The sequence below is a fragment of the Prionailurus viverrinus genome, chromosome B2, assembly GCF_022837055.1.
Source record: "Prionailurus viverrinus isolate Anna chromosome B2, UM_Priviv_1.0, whole genome shotgun sequence".
Classification (NCBI taxonomy): domain Eukaryota; kingdom Metazoa; phylum Chordata; class Mammalia; order Carnivora; family Felidae; genus Prionailurus; species Prionailurus viverrinus.
In genome coordinates, this window is record NC_062565.1 from 105533809 (window position 1) to 105554378 (window position 20570).

At 39.1% G+C, this 20570-nt stretch overlaps 1 protein-coding gene across 1 annotated transcript; it reads left to right on the top strand.

The window, feature by feature from the left end:
• Nucleotides 1–87: 87 nt before the first annotated feature.
• LOC125166727 (amine sulfotransferase-like) lies at nt 88–20047 on the top strand. The gene is given in 8 exon segments (XM_047860731.1): nt 88–127; nt 4870–4887; nt 4890–5018; nt 9338–9546; nt 13731–13854; nt 14830–14924; nt 17902–18085; nt 19926–20047. Coding segments are annotated over 8 exon segments (921 nt in total).
• The last annotated feature ends 523 nt before the right edge of the window (nt 20048–20570 follow it).

Here is a 20570-nt window from a genome sequence, read left to right on the forward strand (position 1 = left end):
GCTGAAGTCGGACGCTTAACCGACTGCGCCACCCAGGCGCCCCGAGCTAAGTCTTTTTCAACCAGATTATTCTTCCCATTGACATTGATGTCAGAAGTTCAGTCTTCATTTCAACAAGCTCTTATTGGTGAGTAGTTGCATTTTTGATTGAGGGTGAAAACCTTTTCCATTTTCTTTCTATGTTCTTTGGTTGATATAGTAATTAAGTTGAAATAAGACAGATTAACAGGAGAAAAAAACAAATGTAATTGCCTACATATGGCAGCCCCATATAACAGGAAGAGTCAAATACAGTCCCACAACTGAGGTTTATATATTATCCTGAGCTAAAGAGAAGGGGGTGAAAGCATTGGGAATTCAAAGAAGACAAAGATGATTGACAGGAACATGTGAAGAGCACATATTCTTTGTGTTTACTCAACCTCAACCATGTGATTGAGTCTTTATGATGTACAAAGTTATCTCTGGTATAAGTTTTCTTCCTGGTACAGGCCACCTGTGGAAATTCTTTTAGGCAGTTAAGGAAAAGTAAAAAGCTATTTGGGTCTGCTGGATCTGTATTGCTTCTGTCGCAAAAAAATCCACCTGCTAATGCAGTATATTTCTGGGCACAAACTCTGCTCCCCTTAACTTGTCTGAACTGTACTAATTATACAGTCTCAGGTGAGACTTTTTTCCTTCTTTTTTAAAAAGATTTTTTAAGTTTATTTTGAGAGACGGAGAGAGCAGAAGAGGGGCAGAGAAAGAGGGAAAGAGGGAAAGAGAGAATCCCAGGCAGGGGCTGGGCTGCCAGTGCAGAGCCCTGGGGGGGGGGCTTGAAACCACGAACCATGAGATCATGACCTGACCCGAAACCAAGACTGAACCACCCAGGAGCCCCTCAGGTGATCTTTCTAAACACTGGGCTAGATAAATATAAGATATCAGCTCATATATTTGAAGCAAAAATATTATGTAATTGTTTTGCATTGATTTTCAATCAACCTAGCTGTTTTGGTTCCAAAATATTTATATAGAGATTCAAGAACATTTTACACTAAAACAAAGATATAATGGACCATAACAGTAGTGTTTTATACTAGATTCTAATACACGGAGAATATAAGAGGGTAGATGTATAGTATGTATGATAGCAGAATACCAGATTCATTCTAGTTCATCTTCTTTTTTACCCCCTTTTGGGATCACACTAAGTTTTTTCATATGTTTTCAAATAGTTTACTTCCCTAGAAAAGGAGTCCATCGATGATATGTCCCCTTTTGTGTGCTTATCTTGTTACTTTATTTCCTGTTAACACAGCCAATTCGAGGAAAAGGCATGTGTCCTAATTGTCCTATGGCCTTTTCCTTGAGCTCCATCAGAAGCAATATCTTTTGGCCACAAAAGATATTTTTGGTCTGTTTTCCCCACTTTTAAAGGTATATTCACATCCTCCCTGCCACTTCCCAAGGATTTTAATTGCTACACCACTTCCTTTAGGTATGAACGTTTCTTGCTGTTTGGCCACTGGTGCTAAAGGCAAATCCCTTACTTTACCTTCAGTGCATTGCCTGGTGCTCCTGAACATCAAAAATTAGATATTGACAGGTGTTCCAACTAACCTCAACTGACTGTGAATCACCTTCATTCTAATTATAATTCCACATCTATTGTACAAGAGCTTCAACTTTCTACCCTGGGTAATATTACATATGTCACATGCCAGGTTTTCTTCCCATCCAATTTGCAATCACGTTGGGCTCAGATGGGAGCATATGCCTTCCCCTAAAGCCTACTCTACACATTTGGACCCTGAGGAACATATAAGCCCTTTGATATAGGGGACCCATCGGATAGCCAGACCATGATCAATCTCTGACACAGATGCATTGTTTACAATGTCCCTGCCTAGGCTCCAGTATTATAAGATACCATTATTCTACTTTTGTGAAAAGATAAAAGGGACCAATTTTCACTCCCCAACATTCCTGTATCTTTTACATAAGTTTTTCTAACTTTTTATCTCACTGTTAGAAGTCACTCTGTATTTTCCATATTCTTGTTAGTAATTCTCATTATTCCTCCATGTTAATTTACAAACCAGGCATATTAAAAAAATTTTTTTTTACGTTTATTTATTTTTGAGACAGAGAGAGACAGAGCATGAATGGGGGAGGGTCAGAGAGAGAGGGAGACACAGAATCTGAAACAGGCTCCAGGCTCTGAGCTGTCAGCACAGAGCCCGATGCGGGGCTCAAACTTACGGACTGTGAGATCATGACCTGAGCTGAAGTCGGACGCCCAACCGACTGAGCCACCCAGGCGCCCCTGTATTTTTTTTTTTTATCTTTGTGATTCTATGCTGGTTTAAAGTTTTTTAAAACATAATTTATTGTCAAATTGGCTTCCATACAACACCCAGTGCTCATCCCAACAAGTGCCCTCCTCAATGTCCATCACCCAGTTTCCCCTCTCCCTCACCCCCATCAACCCTCAGTTTGTTCTCTGTATTTAAGAGTCTCTTGGGGCGCCTGGGTGGCTCAGTCGGTTAAGCAGCCGACTTTGGCTTGGGTCATGATTTCACGGTCCGTGAGTTTGAGCCCCACGTCGGGCTCTGTGCTGACAGCTCAGAGCCTGGAGCCTGTTTCAGATTCTGTGTCTCCCTCTCTCTGACCCTCCCGCATTCATGCTCTGTCTCTCTCTGTCTCAAAAATAAACGTTAAAAAAAAAAAAAGAGCCTCTTATGGTCAGGCATATATATTTTTAAATGTTTTCTAAACACAACCTTCCTACTTTTATTAACAATGGATAATTCTTACCTGGTTGCTTATTAGATTTTCATGATTTAATCTAATGAATCCTGTTAAGGCTTTAAAAATTTGTTGCCGGTTTGTGTGGCCACATTTTAATAGCATCATTGTGAAGTCACGTTTGTACAAAACTTGTTTACTTGTTCTGATTGAGATCTTTGCCCTGGCAGTCCTCATATTTGTCCTTTTGACCCCTGAGTACCACCTCTGATAGCAACAAAATCTTGTTTGCTTTATGAAAAGATCAAAATGTTACAGCCTTATTGTTATTGTTTTAATCCCAAGACGTGGAACTGGCTGCACTAAGGAGCCACTGCTTCTTTATAATGCAAGTTACTATTCCAGCCCAATGTGGGGATCGAGATGTAAATTATGTTCTTCATCTTGGACACTGCAGATGGCAAAGAGACTCTTTAAATATCTCTAGTGACCGAAAACTCATCTTTCCTGTCTTTCTCCATCCTTTGCTGTCTGGTCCCCCACTTTCTTTCTTGCCTATGAATTCATGTTGATGATTCCAAGTAATTTGGTTTTTTTTCGTAAATCTCTTTTGTTAAGAGAGGCTACCAATCCTAGGTTTTCCAGTAACAGTGGGACTGTGAAAATATATTTAAAAGTTGTTTATTTGGGGGCATCTGGGTGATTCAGTTGGTTAAGCATCAGACTTCAGCTCAGGTCATGACCTCACAGTTCTTGAGTTGAGCCCCGCATTGGCTCTGTGCGGACATATCATAGCCTGGAGCCTGCTTTGGATACTGTGTCTCCGTCTTTCTCTGCCCCTTCTGTGCTCGCGCTCTGTCTCTCTTTCTCTCTCTCTCCAAAATAAATAAACATTAACAAAATAAAAAACATGCTTATTTCCGTTTTTCTATAATGACCCTTGGCTCTGGCTTTCTGGAATTGTTTTCAAATTTATGCAATTCTAAGCTCTTATTTTGTCAGCTACTGCTATGATCAACTATTTTGAGAACTAGGAATAGGACACTCCAGAGTCATCTGGAAGTACCTCCAAGAAAACTGAAACCCAGAGTTCTCATATCAAAATGCGTTTTTCCATATAGTTAGTGAGAGATAATAATGAAAGGCAAAATATGTACTTAAATGACGACTCACAAGTCTTGGTTTGTACTTTCTACATGTGATCCATTATTTAAATGTTTTCTTTCATGCTTTTCCTTTGTGCCATTGTCCATATTATCATTATGGACAATTTAATTGCTCACACGCAATGTCTCAGGCTTCCCGGAATAGACTCATGTCTGTGACCATTCATGCTGGTACTACCCCAATAACTTTAAAGATGTCATAAGTTAGGGGCGCCTGGGTGGCGCAGTCGGTTAAGCATCCGACTTCAGCCAGGTCACGATCTCGCGGTCCGTGAGTTCGAGCCCCGTGTCGGGCTCTGGGCTGATGGCTCAGAGCCTGGAGCCTGTTTCCGATTCTCTCTGCCCCTCCCTCGTTCATGCTCTGTCTCTCTCTGTCCCAAAAACAAATAAATGTTGAAAAAAAAAATTAAAAAAAAAAAAAAGATGTCACAAGTTAAAAAAAAGAAAAAAAAGAAAGTTAAATTCAAAGGTACCAAGATTACTATAAACAGATAATGCCTACCGAGAAATTATATAAAAGAAATCTTTTATGAACCTACTAAGACCTAAGCAAGTGAATGTAGTTCATTTACAGGGGGGGAAAAAGGCCAGCTCATAAAGGACTATGTGGTTGGTCTGATAGCCAAGTGTTTTTGAAGCCCACTTAAATCCTATTTGTATATACATTTTCTGTTCAAATATACATAAGATTTCTGATTAAGAGCATCAGTTTTTAGAAATATTACAATAATTACTCTTAAGCTACTTTCCCCATACCTACATGAATGGAGCACGCACAAACAAAACCAAGAGCTAGCCCATAAATAGAAGTCTCTTGGGCATTCCCCAAATTCCACACATCCAGAATCCAGGCGAATAGCTTTCAGAGCCAACAGGTTTTCAGTGTTTGTGTTTGTTAAAAAGGAAAGATACAGAAGGGAAGACTATAACATTCTACTAAATTTCTCTCAAATAATTTATCTGTATTTTGCAGGCAACAGAAATATGGAAGATACAAATTTTTAACCAAATTTAAAGGATGTTATTTTGCAAATACTCAACTTAATCTTGAAATTTTAGAAAATTTAGATGATTTTGAAATCAGAGATGATGATGTCTTCATAATCACATACCCCAAATCTGGTGAGTCCTGTATTCCAACAGCTAATATAATTAATAAAATGATATTTCTGTAATATGGGAGCACTGTTTTTTTAGGAGCATATTCTATTTGGATATATAGTCAATCTACTGGATATAAGTAATTTCTCATGTGGGCAAGGGAAATGGGCATAATGAAGAAGGAGAGAGATTGACGAAACCCTATCAAACACTGAGTTGCTGAAGTGGGCTGGGAAAGGACACAGGAATATGTGTCATTTAGGCAGCTTCTTGGGACATACTTGAAGCTGTATTTAATGACCAAGTACCTGAGAAAGAGGAAATTGAACTTATACTAATTATGATCATTCCCCAAATACTTTGGATCTTATTTTTGATACCACTCATATATATGTGTAGAATATATACATACATTTTGTGTGTGGGGGCCTACACATACATCTATTTACATTCTCTACCTGTGTTTTATTTTTTTATTTTTATTTTTTGAAAAATAAGGATGTTTATTAAGGACATTTCTAGCCCACAGCTAGGGCTCATACTCAGCTCTATGAGCCACTGTCCGGCCTCATCCCCATTCAGTGTGAATGACATTAGGGAGGCCGAGCCACAGGTATATCCCATTGATCCCACAGTAGGGGGGTCCCTTCCATAGCCAGGTGTAGATAGAAGATATACTGCTGAGAATGAAGAGGGAAATCACTGGATTAATAAGTTTCTCTACACCGATGGAAAACTGAAATTCTCTCTATTGAGAAAGATGTTAGTTATGATCTTGTCATAAATGTCATTTAATATATTGAGTTATGTTCCTTCTACATTTTTTTGAGAATTTTTATGATGAACAATATTCAATTCTGTTGAATTTTTTTCTGTATTTATGGAGATGATAATATGGTTTTTATGCTTCATTTTTTAATGCATTATCAAACTATTCTATTTGTGGATGTTGAACCATCCTTGCATCCCTGGAATGAATTGTATTTGATCATGGTGTATGATCCTTTTAATGTGTTGTTGAATTCAGTTTGCTAATATTTTATTGGGGATTTTTTGCATCTATATTCATCAAGACTGATGGCCTGTGACATTCTTTTCTTCTAGTGTCTTTTCTGGTACTTATCTGGGTAATGTTAGCCTTGTAAAATGAATTGGGAAGTGTCCCCACTTTTTTTATTTTTGGAAGAGTCTGTGAAGGATTGTTACTAATTCTTAAAATATTTGTTAGAAAAAAATGTTTTTAATATTTTTTTTTCCCCAGAAAACACTGATTCTCTTGCTCTACCTCAATTTAACAGACATGTTCCGATCTCTGGCTCTTTGCACTCACAGAATCTTTTTCCCTTGATGCTCTTCTACCTGATATGTGCATGGTTTACTCCCTTCCTTTGGGTCCTTATTTTAAACTTATATTATCATTAAGGCATTCTGGATGGTCATATTTAAAAATGCAGCCTCATTCAAAATTCTCACACTCTTCTTTGCTGCTTTATTTTCCCTCCATAATATAACACATATCACCTTATACTATACCATATATCTACATACTTAATTTGTTCATTCTTTACAAAGCCATCCTTAGGAAGCACATCATAGCATTTAGACAAGAACAAATAACCCAGAAGAACAGGAAAGACCTAAAAAAACAATTCCATGTGTATAACAGAACTCAATATAAATTTAAGTAAGGTGCATTTATTAATGGGGAAAAGATAGTATATTTGGTCCCAGGAAATCTGTGTCACTATCTGCAGGAAGTTCACCTGGAATCGAACAGCACATAAAAGAGTAAACTCTAAGTATATTCAAGACACTAATATTAAAGGTAAAATTATACAACTATTTCTATTAAAAATATTGTAGAAAAATCATTGTAACTAAGGAGTGGTCAAGAGCTTCTACACAAATGTCCAAAGAAAAATATACAGGTAAAAGTTTGATAAATTCAGTTACATCAAAATTAAGATTTTTGGGCTTTGCTTAACAGTGAGTTCCCTAGGCAAAGTTAATAGGGTCTGAAAGAGAGGAACTACTGGCAATGACTATAATTAAAAATAATTAATACCTAGAATATATTAGGTATATTTACAGATAAACTGGAAGAGAACAGTGATCTACTTATAAAAAGAGCCAAAGAGATAAGCTGAAAATTTACCGAAGGAAACCACTCTCCACCAATACCAACAAAAAAACACAAAGCTGGTACACAATAGTCACTTGATTTATATCTAGTACACTGACAGCAATTAGAAAGGTCAGAAACCCTGAATGCTGACAAGGAGTACACACACATCTGCATGTTTAGCATGATACTGCTGGGAGAGTAGACTGAAGCAGCCATTCTCTGGGGAGCAGTCTGGCACTATCTGATCAACTGAAATACAGACATACCAGGCAATCTTGCTCCTGAGTATATGTCTCCAAGAATATCTCATATGGGTTCATAGGCAACATGAGTGAGGGTGTATGTGGCAGTGTTGTTTGGGGTGTGCTGTCCATTGGGGGAAATTAGACAGGTCAGTGCATGAATGCACACCCTGAAACACAGACAGCATCTGTTAGGTGCAATGGATCAGCAGTAGCATGTAAAGGAATGTTAAACCACAGCTCACAGTGACAAACAGTAAGAAATGACGTGCATGGATTAAAAATCAAGCACATACAACAATACATATTTCAAAAGAACATCTTCCAAGAAAGAATATACTTTAAACCCTAAAGTCTTCTTGTCTGTGGTGGAAGTAGGGGTAGGAATGGAAGCAGGAAATGTGAATATAAGGAATTAATAGATCTTGGAGTGCCTGCAGTGAATCAGTGATGTTAGTATAGCATGACTGCAGAAAATGATAAATATCAACTTACATTAACCTCTGACATCCAAAAAGGCAAGAAGGAGAAAGAAAGAAAGAAAGAAAGAAGACGAAAGAATGGAAGAAAGAAAGAAAGAAAGAAAGGAGGGAAGGAAGGAGGGAAGGAAAGTGGAAGGGAGGGAGGGAAGGAAGGAAGGAAGGAAGGAAGAAAGAAAGAAAAGAGAAAACGAGAAAGATAGGTTGTGATACGGGAGTGGATATGGAAGCAGAAGCAGGAGAGAGGACAAAGACAGGAAAAATACAGCCTATTTTGCCTGGGGAACACGTTCTTCCAGTCCTCATAGTCTTAAATTTCTGCAGACTTGTTACCCATTAAGGTCATGTTTGGTAATTCCTTGGCACCCCTGAAGCTGTGATACCTGATGCAGAAGCAGTACTTCTTATCTGGGAAAGGTTGGAGAATGTAAGAAACCCTTTTAGAGCTTCATAACAATGAATTTTCATTGTGTTTGAACATCAGCTGTGGTAACATGTAAGCACGCATGATCTTGGTCTTCCCTGGGCAACACTGGAGGATTTATACCCATCATGCTCCAGAAAAGGTGCATACCACCTGACAGCAAGGCATGTATTCTTAACAGTGATCTTGCTTACCAGGTGCTGCTGCTTCACAGGCAGGGTGATAGGGTGGTCTCAGGAAGGAATTATAGGATGGGAATTGATGAGGGGCCAATGTACTTTCTCATTTAAGATGTTGATTTGAACCTTTCTGGGACATGTGACTTCTTGTTGGGGTAGGTTTTTGAAGCATTGCCTGTATATATGAGAAGCATGACCTTACAGAAGGTGTGTTTTAACTCTTAATATTCCCATATATGAAGCATGCAAAATGAAGTGGAAGGCATCTAGAGTAGGCAGTACACCCGTGTATTCTGTGACATATGTCCACTCTAACTGGAATTGGGAGAAATAGTCATCCTTAGAATTTGTCACATCCCACTTACAGCAAAAGGTCTAATCTTTTCCTTCCTGTCTCCACGTGGATCACAGGGCCTCCTTTAGGGATTTATAATGAACACTATTTCCCAAAGTGACATCATGGGCACAGTAAGAAACATAGGGAATGGGGGAAAGATGGAAAGTGACTCTATCAGTAAAATGCCAATTTTTTTTCTCTATATTAGCTAACGTCCTAGGAGTGGGGTTGGGGAAAGAGATCTTGAGGCAGGCATAGAAGATAATTTAAAATTCCCATATATGAAGCAGAAGAAAGTACAGAAGACTCAAGAAAAATTTGTGGGACAAATGCCCATGGAGTTTCACATGTAGAATCTCCTTATAAGGAAACGCAAAGGCAACGTATGTTTGTCTTTACACACCCTGCACCCTTTATATATTAAAAATTCCATTGAGCCAAAATTACCTTTGTACGTATTATAATAACAAGCTCTGATTAAAAAACGGATGACACATCTATATACTTTTTGGATAAATTTTCGCATCGTTAAAACAAAATTCTTTCTTTTACAGGTACTGTCTGGTTTCAGCAGATATTATGCTTGATTTATTTTGAAGAACATCGCAAAGGCATAGGGAATCTGGAAACAGTTGAACGCATCCCGTTTATTGAGTACACCCCTCAAAAAGTGGATCTTGCTGAAAGACCATCTCCTCGTCTCTTCGTTACCCACATCCCATACTACTTGGTTCCCAGGGGGCTAAAGAACAAAAAAGCCAAAGTAGGAAAATAGACTATGGCTGCTGAAAGACAACTGCTTTTTCATTATTTCATTTCTATTCATTACGTTGATGCTGCACTCGTCCAGGTGTTAGCAAGTGTGGTATTTGTCACGCGTTAATTTTCAACAGACTTTTGTGTTCTTATCTTCCAGTATCTGATTTTCTCTTTCACCCCTTGTTTTCTGATCACATATGGAACACAACCATTGGAAAATGAGACTATATAGGAGTGTATTTAATTTACTTCATAGAGTATATTATAATATCATATACTTTATGTATTATATACCCTCTCATTTGTTAGCTATATTACCATGTGTATACAAACTGCCAACAATTCCTTTTTCTTTTTTCTGTATGCTCTCCTCTCTTCCTTCTGACGCTTCCAACCTGTTTTGCCCACTTTCTCTGTAAATGTACCGAGTTCATTGGAAATCTGAGGGAAGCTCAGAGAGAATCATTTGTAACTACTGAGTGATTTTTCTGTCTCTCCCAGTATCAGTCACCTCCACCCACTGATAATTTCAACTCTTGACTCATTTTCTCCCTCTCTACCTCCACTCCTCTGACTCGGGATTATTTCAAAGTTGATGTACATTGTCTCTGGCTGGCCAGATAGGAGTGAGGCCAACTGCACTCAAAGGATCAACATGAAGGAGGCACTTCCTGTCAGGGCCACACAAGTGTGGGATTGCCTCCTTCAGGTTGACCCGTCAGGCTCTGCGCTGGCCTCCCAGACCCTAGCCCTGCCAGGCCTCTCCGGTTGATTTAAACTCCAGCCACTCTTCCTCCACCAACCTCAGTAACCCTCTTCTGCAACCCACGTGTTATGCACCTGCCTTTGTCTCTGTTTTTGCTTTCTGATGTAATACATACTTACCTGTTTATTTATTGTCTATGTTTCTGGCCACAGTGTAAAACCCTTGAGACAGATGGAGTTTGTAATGCGTAGAACCCTGTCCAGAAGGCATTAGAGTTGAATGAATGACAAAAGGGATCACCAGTAATTGCCCTAATGCGGATCTTTGCTTCAAGCACCTTATCTGAGTGCTGTCTCCTTTTCCTCCTGCTCTTTTCAGGTGTTCCGTGCAGTGATGTGTCAGCACATTCATTTCTCCAGCCCCCTCCCCACTCCTATTCCCCACACTCACTCTCATACATATGCGTGTCCTCAATTGCTCCTTGCCCACCAGTGACTCTACATTTTAAATTCAAATCCTTTTTGTCTAAATTCTTTTGCTAATTCAACTGTTATGATTTGTTGCCAACCCTTAATTCTGCTGAAACACAATTGTTTTATATTACTACTTATATTCCTGAATCTGGTAGTGTGGTCAGAAAAAATCAAAACAGTTAAAAATTGTGTCTTTCTTTACATTTATGGCCACAATTCTCACACTTTACTTTTTAAAAATGTTTTGCTTTCCCCCCCTTTCCATACTGACTTTTCATACTTTCTTTATCTTCTCAAACCTCAGCAGCATTCTGCTCCACCTATCCCAGTAAAAGACTCCAAGTAAACCATTAACAGTAGATGCCCTCCACATGCAAAACCTCCCCTCACTGCTGTCCCTCCTTAAGAGGAAAAGGTGGGATGTGTACACAGTTTTGTTCTTATTATATATCTGCCCCTTCATTCATGGTCTGGATCCCTTTTTGGATCCCTTTTGTCTGTTCCACTGTTTCGCAAATGGGAGTCGGGCCAGGCCAACATCTGGGAATCATCAGCTCTCAGCTCTGCGTATTCCCCACAGGATATTTAGCATATTTGAGGCATTTTTGGTTATGGTGGTGGTGCTGCTAGTTATAGTGGGTTGAGGCCTGGGATGCTGTTAAATGTCCCATGATGCTTACGGTAGTCCCAACCACAGACCGTTATCTGGGGGAAATGTCCATGGTGCCACTGTTGAGAAACTTGTTCTACTCTCAAAGACTTTCCTTAAACAATATAATTTCCTTTTTTTTCATTCATTACCAATTTCCTTATGCTGATTGGATCATTCTGTTTGGCCCATAATGAAGTTTTCATGTGGCATTTTTTAACAGTAAAATAAAACTTGTCTTGCTCCATTTCAATTTTCATTTCCTGCCTTTCATTTTCTGTTTGAGATAAACTTCTTAAAAGCGTTTAGCCTCCTTCTCCGCGCTTTCACTGAATCCTGAATGCCAACGTCCCTTATTATTATAGTTTTGAAAAGGGGGGATCATTTCTTGGTCACTTTACTTGGCCTATCACTGGCATCTGACATAGTTGATCGCTTTCTACGTCTTTAAACATTTTCTTTTCCCGCTGTTCCAGACACCACATTCGTGGTATCATATTATCTCAGTGGACACTTAGAGGAGATTCTACCCAAAAACCTTTCCCTCTCTTCATATTTCATTTCAGCAGAGCTCTCATTTTGTTTGGACTTGTATCCTGTATATGCTTCTGGTCTGATGGTTAGAGTGGTAAAATTTGGTTGGTGCAAAAGCAGGGCTTGGTACCAGGCATCTTGCCATTAATTTTTAAGGCACAGGTGAGTGACAAGCTTATGAACAACAACACAAGCAAAGAAGAAGTTTCTTTCGTGTCCTCTGAAAGAAGGTTTCTTCATTATTTTAATTGACCATGGGGATGAAAAGTGGCAGCTGTGTGGGACATAAAGAAGGGTTAGCATGTCATAGTGGAAAAGTAGGAGACTCAGTCCATGACTGCATCGAGATGATGAGTTAACCTAACCTGTTGCACTCTCGTCTTGGGCTTTGGCTTTTTGTGAGAAAAGTTGATGCTTTTACTATTTAGGAAATGTTATGCGAGATCTTTTCTAACTTATACAATTACATTTTGAGACGCTGCTCCTTCCTCTTTACTGGCTTCTCCTTCTCTGTCCAACCTCTGAGAGCTGATGATTCCCAGATTTTCGGCCTGGCCTTCTCCTATTCTCCCTCTATAGTTAATCCCTCAGTTAGATTATCTAATCACGTAAGTTAAATACAATGTATGTAGAGTTGATTTCTCCTTTTAATTCTAGGTTGATGTAAAGTATTTAATAACTCTATATCTATAGAGATGTCAAATATATTTCTATATAGGTATTATCCAAATATGGGCTCCAATACCAAAAGGAGTTTTGATTTTATCTTCAAACCACTCCTTTTCCCAGTTTCCTTATATATTTTGTTCTATTTATTAGGTATAGAGAGAGCATGGTCAGGGGAGGGGCAGAGAGAGAGGGAGTCACAGAATCCAAAGCAGACTCCAGGCTTTAAGCTGTCAGCACAGAGCCTGATGCAGGGCTCAAACCCCTGGACCATGAGATCATACCTAAGCTGAAGTTGGACGCTTAACCCACTGAGCCACCCAGGCACCCCAATACTTTGTATTTTTTTTTTAATTTTTTTTTCAACGTTTATTTATTTTTGGGACAGAGAGAGACAGAGCATGAACGGGGGAGGGGCAGAGAGAGAGAGGGAGACACAGAATCGGAAACAGGCTTCAGGCTCTGAGCCATCAGCCCAGAGCCTGACGCGGGGCTCGAACTCATGGACCGCGAGATCGTGACCTGGCTGAAGTAGGACGCTTAACCGACTGCGCCACCCAGGCGCCCCAATACTTTGTATTTTTAATGTCTTTGGGTTGCTTCACTGCTTTATGAAATTATGGCTTCTGATTGGTTACAATATACATTTTTAAAATTAAATCTCATAGTCCTTCAATGAAAAAATATTGAAGAAGTAACTACTACGGGTCAAGTACTTGTGCTTTATACTGTGAAGATATATAAGAATTATGTGAACCATGCACTGAAGGATGAGAGAAATACAATCTAAACTTTCACAGATGATTTGAAAATATCTTAGTAAGTTTTTCCTATTGCCATAATTGTATAGCTATGAGATATTTTCACATATGTTAGCTTGTTGAGGTAGGGACAGGAGAATATTGTTGGTTTCTGTCTAGGGGAGTAAGAAGAGGTACCACGTGAGGTAATTGATAGTCACCAATAATTAAGTCTCCCAATCATTAAGGGAGAGCCATTGCAGAGGAGAAATGCAAAATACAAAGAGGGCTGAATATATACAAGACATGATTAGAAACTGTAAAGTTAAGCTAACAGGCTTCATTCAGTTGGAGGGCATTAGGGTACAGATATAACATTATGAAAGCATCAGATATAATGAATACTTCCTTTCTTTCCAGGTTATTTACATATACAGAAACCCCAAGGATGTTATGTGCTCATTTTTTCACTTTTCAAAGAAACTGACAGCATCCGCTACAGATAACTTTGTGGAATTCATGAAACTATTTCTAGAAGGAGAAGGTAACTAAAATTTCATAAAATACTAAGTTTGGTGTCCTGTGGTGAGTTTTTAAGCTCTAGCAGAGAGAAAGAGTTTGCTTAAATAGAGTAGAATGGGGATCAGTAATCAACGTATCAAGCCAGTTGGTAGTGTTGTCGTAGGTGACCATGTCCAGCCATTGTACAAACATTGCTAACTCTCTCTCCTTCTCAACAGAATGTCAAGATTACAGTCATACCAACAGAGAATAATTACATCTAACCATGGAGAGATTATTTCACTAGCACACAGATTTCTGTCCTAGCTTAGTGAGAAGTAGCTCAGTGAGAGCGTACGTTTGGAGCTTTGCACTTCATATTTCAAGGGGCTCCTCCCAAGAGTCCTTTAAAAAATATTTTAGTAAATTTTCATTCATTGTTTAAGTAATTTCTACACCCAGAATGGGGCTCACAACTCTGAGGTCAAGAGTTGCATGTTCTATCCATTGAGCAAAACAGGTGCTCACCACATTCATATCTGAGGAGCCAGTGCAGCTATTTGACCAGGAACAAAGCTTGCAGAAGTAAACGTGATGATCTGGAACAGACTTACGATTGTCTCCAATGCATTGTGGCAGAGCTGAAGTGACTCTTCAGAGACCTCTCGTGCTCCTTGAAGAGTGGAAATACCTCCATGTGCCTTTGGGGATAGTGGGAGAAGTAAGGAGAGGATTCATTCCTCCTTTCCCTTTTCAGTTTTTCTAACCCCATGGCAAGATTATTTTCTATTTGTATGAAATGCATTTTTAAGAGACTAATTTCTCCTTGACTGTATGTTTGTTTCCTGGTGGAAGTTGGATGGTTCTCCCACAACCAGATGCTAGGGGAAATCTGGAATCTAGCAGCACACTTCCTTTTCCTCCTTTGTTACTAAAGGTTCCTGCATCTCCTAGGACTGTAGATTCTTCTCAATGTGTTCAACATATTTACTTAATGATGTATCTGTTCTTCCCACAGTGGTAGGAAGTCTTTGGTTTGACCACATCAAAGGTTGGTATGAGCACAAAAGCCTGTTCAACATTCAGTTCTTGATGTATGAGGAGATGAAGAAGGTGAGAAATGTGACATTACTGACTTCACTGACGCTGTAAGCCAGCCTGGCTGAATGAATTGATTGTTTATGCCCAGAACACCCAAAGGATGATATCAAATTTGACAACCCAGATTGTGTACCAGGAGACATTTTTCCTGTATCACTTCTATGCTTTCTGTACCAGGTTTCCATTTAGAACTACCACTGGAGGTTTCTTTTCAAAATTTATCTGTGTGTCAATAGATGTCTGTTTATGTATGTTGGTGTGAATGATTTGATTATTTTGAGTCAGATTATTGGTTTCTCTTTTGTGAATTGTTATATCTATTTCCTTCAATTTTTAATTATACTAATGTTGTAGATGTGTGTTCCTCACTTGCAGGTACATTTCCTGGGAACTTTAATCTTGTCTTTATTGTGTATGATTAAACCATGCAGGGAAAATTAAATGAAAATACCTGTGTATGATTGGAAAGAATTCAGCTCCCAGTACAGTCAACTATATGTGCCTGAAAAGAAAACTTCTATTGCTTACTGACTAAAACCCAGAGCCAGGCTACCCTGATGCTGGGTGTTTGGCTCATGCATGTCAAGAATATCCCAGGGTTTTCTGTGTTTCTTTTGTACCATATTTGGTGTGATGACGATGTTTCCCTCATGGTAGCAGGACAGTTGTAGCTCCAAAGTCATGTCCTCACATGATAGCTTACATGGCAGACAGAGTGTTAACGGGGAGAAAAGTGGCATTCTTGCCTTGCTTTGTTCCCACCTTTGCTCCATGAGGAAACTCACTCTCAGAAACTTCTGTTTGACTTCCTCTTTCAGACCCAATACCCAAATTGGGCCATGTGACCACCCTAAACTAATCTCTTGTAGCAGACAGTGGGATTGCCACGAGGAATTTGGATTAATAGTGATCATTATGGAATGTGGCTGGGCACTGCTGCCAGGACACCACCAGGATCTCTTAGCAGGAAAGAAGAGAAAGAGCTGAAAGGCCGACCACCCTAAAGGCTGCCACCTGCTGAGTGTCACTAGCTTCTGTTACCCCTGCCATAGGGCATATACCAAATCTAGACTCTCTGGCTGAGTGCATATCACCTACGAAATAGAGATTCAAGTGTCTGGCTGGCCTTGTAATCTTCTTCACAATATGGCCCTTCTTTTTTTCTTTTTATATGAAATTTATGGGCAAATTGGTTTCCATACAACACCCAGTGCTCATCCCAACAGGTGCCCTCTTCAATGCCCATCACCCACTTTCCCCTCCCTCCCACCCCCCATCAACCCTCAGTTTATTCTCAGTTTTTAAGAGTCTCTTATGGTTTGCCTCCTTCCCTCTCTGTAATTTCCCCCCCCCTTCCCCTCCCCCATGGTCTTCTGTTAAGTTTCTCAGGATCCACATAAGAGTGAAAACTTATGGTATCTGGCTTTCTCTGTATGACTTATTTCACTTAACGTAACACTCGCCAGTTCCATCCACGTTGCTACAAAAGGCCAGATTTCATTCTTTTTCATTGCCAAGTAGTATTCCATTGTATATATAAACCACATCTTCTTTATCCATTAGTCAGTTGATGGACACTTAGGCTCTTTCCATAATTTGGCTATTGTTGAAACTGCTGCTATAAACATTGGGGTACATGTGCCCCTATGTATCAGCACTCCTGTATCCCTTGGGTAAATTCCTAGCAGTGCTATTGTTGGGTCATAGGGTAGATCTATTTGTAGTCTTTTGTGGAACCTCCACACTGTTTTCCAGAGCAGCTGCACCAGTTTTCATTCCCACCAACAGTGCAAGAGGGTTTCTGTTTCTCCACATCCTCTCTAGCATCTATAGTCTCCTGATTTGTTCATTTTAGCCAGTCTGACTGGCATGAGGTGATATCTGAGTGTGGTTTTGATTTGTATTTCCCTGATGAGGAGTGGTATTGAGCATCTTTTCATGTGCCTGTTGGCCATCTGGATGTCTTTTTAAAAAATTTTTTTTTCAACGTTTATTTATTTTTGGGACAGAGAGAGACAGAGCATGAACCGGGGAGGGGCAGAGAGAGAGGGAGACACAGAATCAGAAACAGGCTCCAGATTCTGAACCATCAGCCCAGAGCCTGACGCGGGGCTCGAACTCACGGACCGCGAGATTGTGACCTGGCTGAAGTCGGACGCTTAACCAACTGCGCCACCCAGGCGCCCCATGGATGTCTTTAGGGAAGTGTCTATTCATGTCTTCTGCCCATTTCTTCACTGGATTGTTTTTCGGGTGTGGAGTTTGGTGAATTCTTTATAGATTTTGGATACTAGCCCTTTGTCTGATATGTCATTTGCAAATATCTTTTCCCATTCTGTCGGTTGCCTTTTAGTTTTGTTGATTGTCTTTCTATTGCTTACAGGCTCATCTCCCATCTTTCTCATCCCAGACCTGTTCCCATATAGCCCCAGAGAAACTCAAATTCTCATACTCCTGTGACCTGAGATCCCACACCTCCCATGCAACCACAATTTTGCAGATATTCTTTTTTTGATTTAAACACTCTATCTTCAGTTTGTCTATCAAAAAAGTCCTGGTGTTGGTTTAATTCCCAGAACAAATTTCTCATCTTTGAGGAACTTTCTCTGAATTCTGTTACATAATTACTCTTTGCCAGTAAGTACTTGTACTGAATTCCCAGAACTGATTCCCTGTTGTGCCTCTGTTCACTTGCACCATCATTTAGGGCAGTATCTGACATATAGTAGCTATTCACCAAATACTTGCCCACTCAACACAAATAAAATGAAATATGAGTGTTCCTAATATGCACTCTAAAACAGTCGACAAGGGAGGAATTAATTTATCAAGAAGGAATAAGCAAGAACCTTCTCATGGTCCTGCTCCACTTTTCTAAGTATCCTAAGCACCTACATTTTTCACTCCCATAATGATATTTAGCTGTGACTTTTGTGTGTGTCTTTTTTCTTATAATGTGCATCATTTATCATATTATGATTCATTTCAGGACCTCAGAGGCTCTGTGTTAAAAGTATGCAAATTTTGGGGGAAAGAATTGAGTGAAGAGGACGTGGATGCTGTTGTGAGACAGGCCACATTTGAAAACATGAAGAATGACCCACGAGCCAATTATGACAATAAACTCAAGACCCATTTTGGGATACAAAAAAAAGGTCATTTCCTTCGCAAAGGTGATGCTGAACAATAAATGCTTGGCTATCTTGCACTGTGATACAAACATACCGAAGTGTAGCTTCTAAGCTTTCCTGATGTGGAGCTGCTATGGCCCTGTTCCCTTCCCTACACAGTTGATTTTCCATGATTTCTTCTTGGTGCTCTTCAAGAGACTATATTATTTGGTCCCAGAATGTGTCTGGATGAATAGCCTAAAGTTGCAAGGCCTTCTCCTTGACCCCTGGAAATCTACCAATGCCTATCACCATGTCTACCACAAAAGGGATGTTCATTTAGTGTTAGACTATTTTCCCCCAGTACAATGGGCTAGGCACATGATGATGAATTAATGGTGGCACAGTTGGCCATCACTGGCTGTTCTTCCATCTCTGTGATTTGGTCTGAACCTCGTCCAGGACTGAATTAACAACACATATTCACTATTCTTTTGTTACTGGGGAGGACTATTATGTATACATATAATAGTATACACACACACACACACACACACACACACACACACATAATAGTATAGTATACATAATAGTCCTACCCAGTAACAAAAGAATCTTCCATCATAAAAATGTATAGGAATATCTCCTTTATCTCAATATGATACCTCTGGTGAGTGCATTTTTAAATGAATGATTCCTTCATATAAATGATAAATGTGAACATGTTAGAATATTTTTATTATTTTATAAATTATTCTAAGTTAAAATGTATGATCTTCTTAGTACCTGGAAAATCGATAATACAGAATTATTGACATAAATTTTACACTTAATCAGAATGTTTTATGCCTCTACACCAATCGCAATAAATAGTGGCTTAAATGCATTAATATTTCCTTCACTTAACTACTTTGTACATCTTCACCCATTCAACTAAAAAATATGAAACACTGGTAACTTGGAGCCAACCTGAAGTGGGGACATGCCCTTCCCTTTACCCTCAGCGCATCCTGTCATGTTGTAGATGCTACAATCCTTCTCCAATGCCATCATCATAGCACTTGCATTTTTTTCTTTGAAAAAAGAAAATTTTCTGTGGTTACACATCTTTAACACACCTGAAAAACGAGAGACTGAAATGGCCCAGACAACAAATAAGAGAAGCCAAATTTCCTTACGGAAATGATGCACATTCCCTTGTTTCTTCTACACATACTTTTCTCTTAGATGTTATGAAGTGTAATGTCATTTGTACTGGCTTTACCACTCCTGCACAAATTGTGTTTGTGTTTTCAGTTTCATTAGCATTGAAGCTGGTTTATTTATTTGTTTACACTTTAGCGTGATTTTACATTCAGTGTTTCTTGCCTCTCCTTCTATCAACCTCTACTTGCCATCCCAACTCTGTCTGTAAGTTTAAAGTAAGATTGTTGTAAACCTACACTGGGTACAGATGGAATAATTACAGGTGGGCCATTCCAAACTGTATGAGCTTGGGCTATATTTTTAAAAATCTCTCTGAGCATCCATGTCCTCATCAGTAAATATTTGTCTAATGATATCTGATTTTTGGAATTTTTAAGGACTTCTGTAAACTACAATAGCCCATGTTAGCCTGAAACAAAATAGTCAACAAGTTGCAGGAGTTTTCTCGTTTGTCAGGTAGCTGACAGCTCAGGGCTTGAGCTAATTACCTTAAATTACCTAATTGTGATGATGAGTTTTCTTTTCCCCTTGCCATAAAGTGGGAGAGAAAAGGGCCATTGCCATGTGCAGGAGCAACAGGGGCCTTACTAGGGAGGAAAATGAATGTCCAAAAAATGGTGTTTCTCCCAGCACTAAGGCATCATGCCTCCTCCTCCCAGAATCTGCTTTGAAGCAATTTCTTTGCTGTTCCTCCCAGGTACGGTTGGAGACTGGAAAAATCACATGACTGCTGAGCAGAATGAAAAGTTTGACATGATTTTCCAAACGGAGATGAAAGATATTCCCTTGAAGTTCATCTGGGATATGAATGAAGAATAGATTTCTTAACAATGCACAAATATTTTTACGAAACTTATTTCAGAAGGAAATATATTGAATTGTACACTTTCATCTTTGATTGTCATTGGCTTATTATTGAAAAAACTCATTGATGAATAAATATTCATATGCCCACACTACATCATTTGCCATCTGTGGCCTGTTTCAATTTGCTAGGATTCCTCACTTTCTGATCAGAAGAGGTTTCCTCTCTTTGTGTTGCAGTATAATTATGGAATAGTTTTTACCTTAAGTTCAGAAATTCCAAAGCCTTGAACCACAAAGGAGACCATAACATGTGATTGATTTGACATCTTAAAATAGAAGCCTTGTCATTTATAAAAAACTACTTATGGTCTTTTTTCACATTTAAGATTTTAATTCTTAGGTAATCAAATGAGTCAGCCTTTCATTTTATGGCTTCTAGGATTTGTGTCCAACTAGGAGTGTTGCTGTCACAAGTATTTCCATGTATTCATAAATCATTTCTTTATTTAATCTTAATATCTATCTTTTGTTGTTA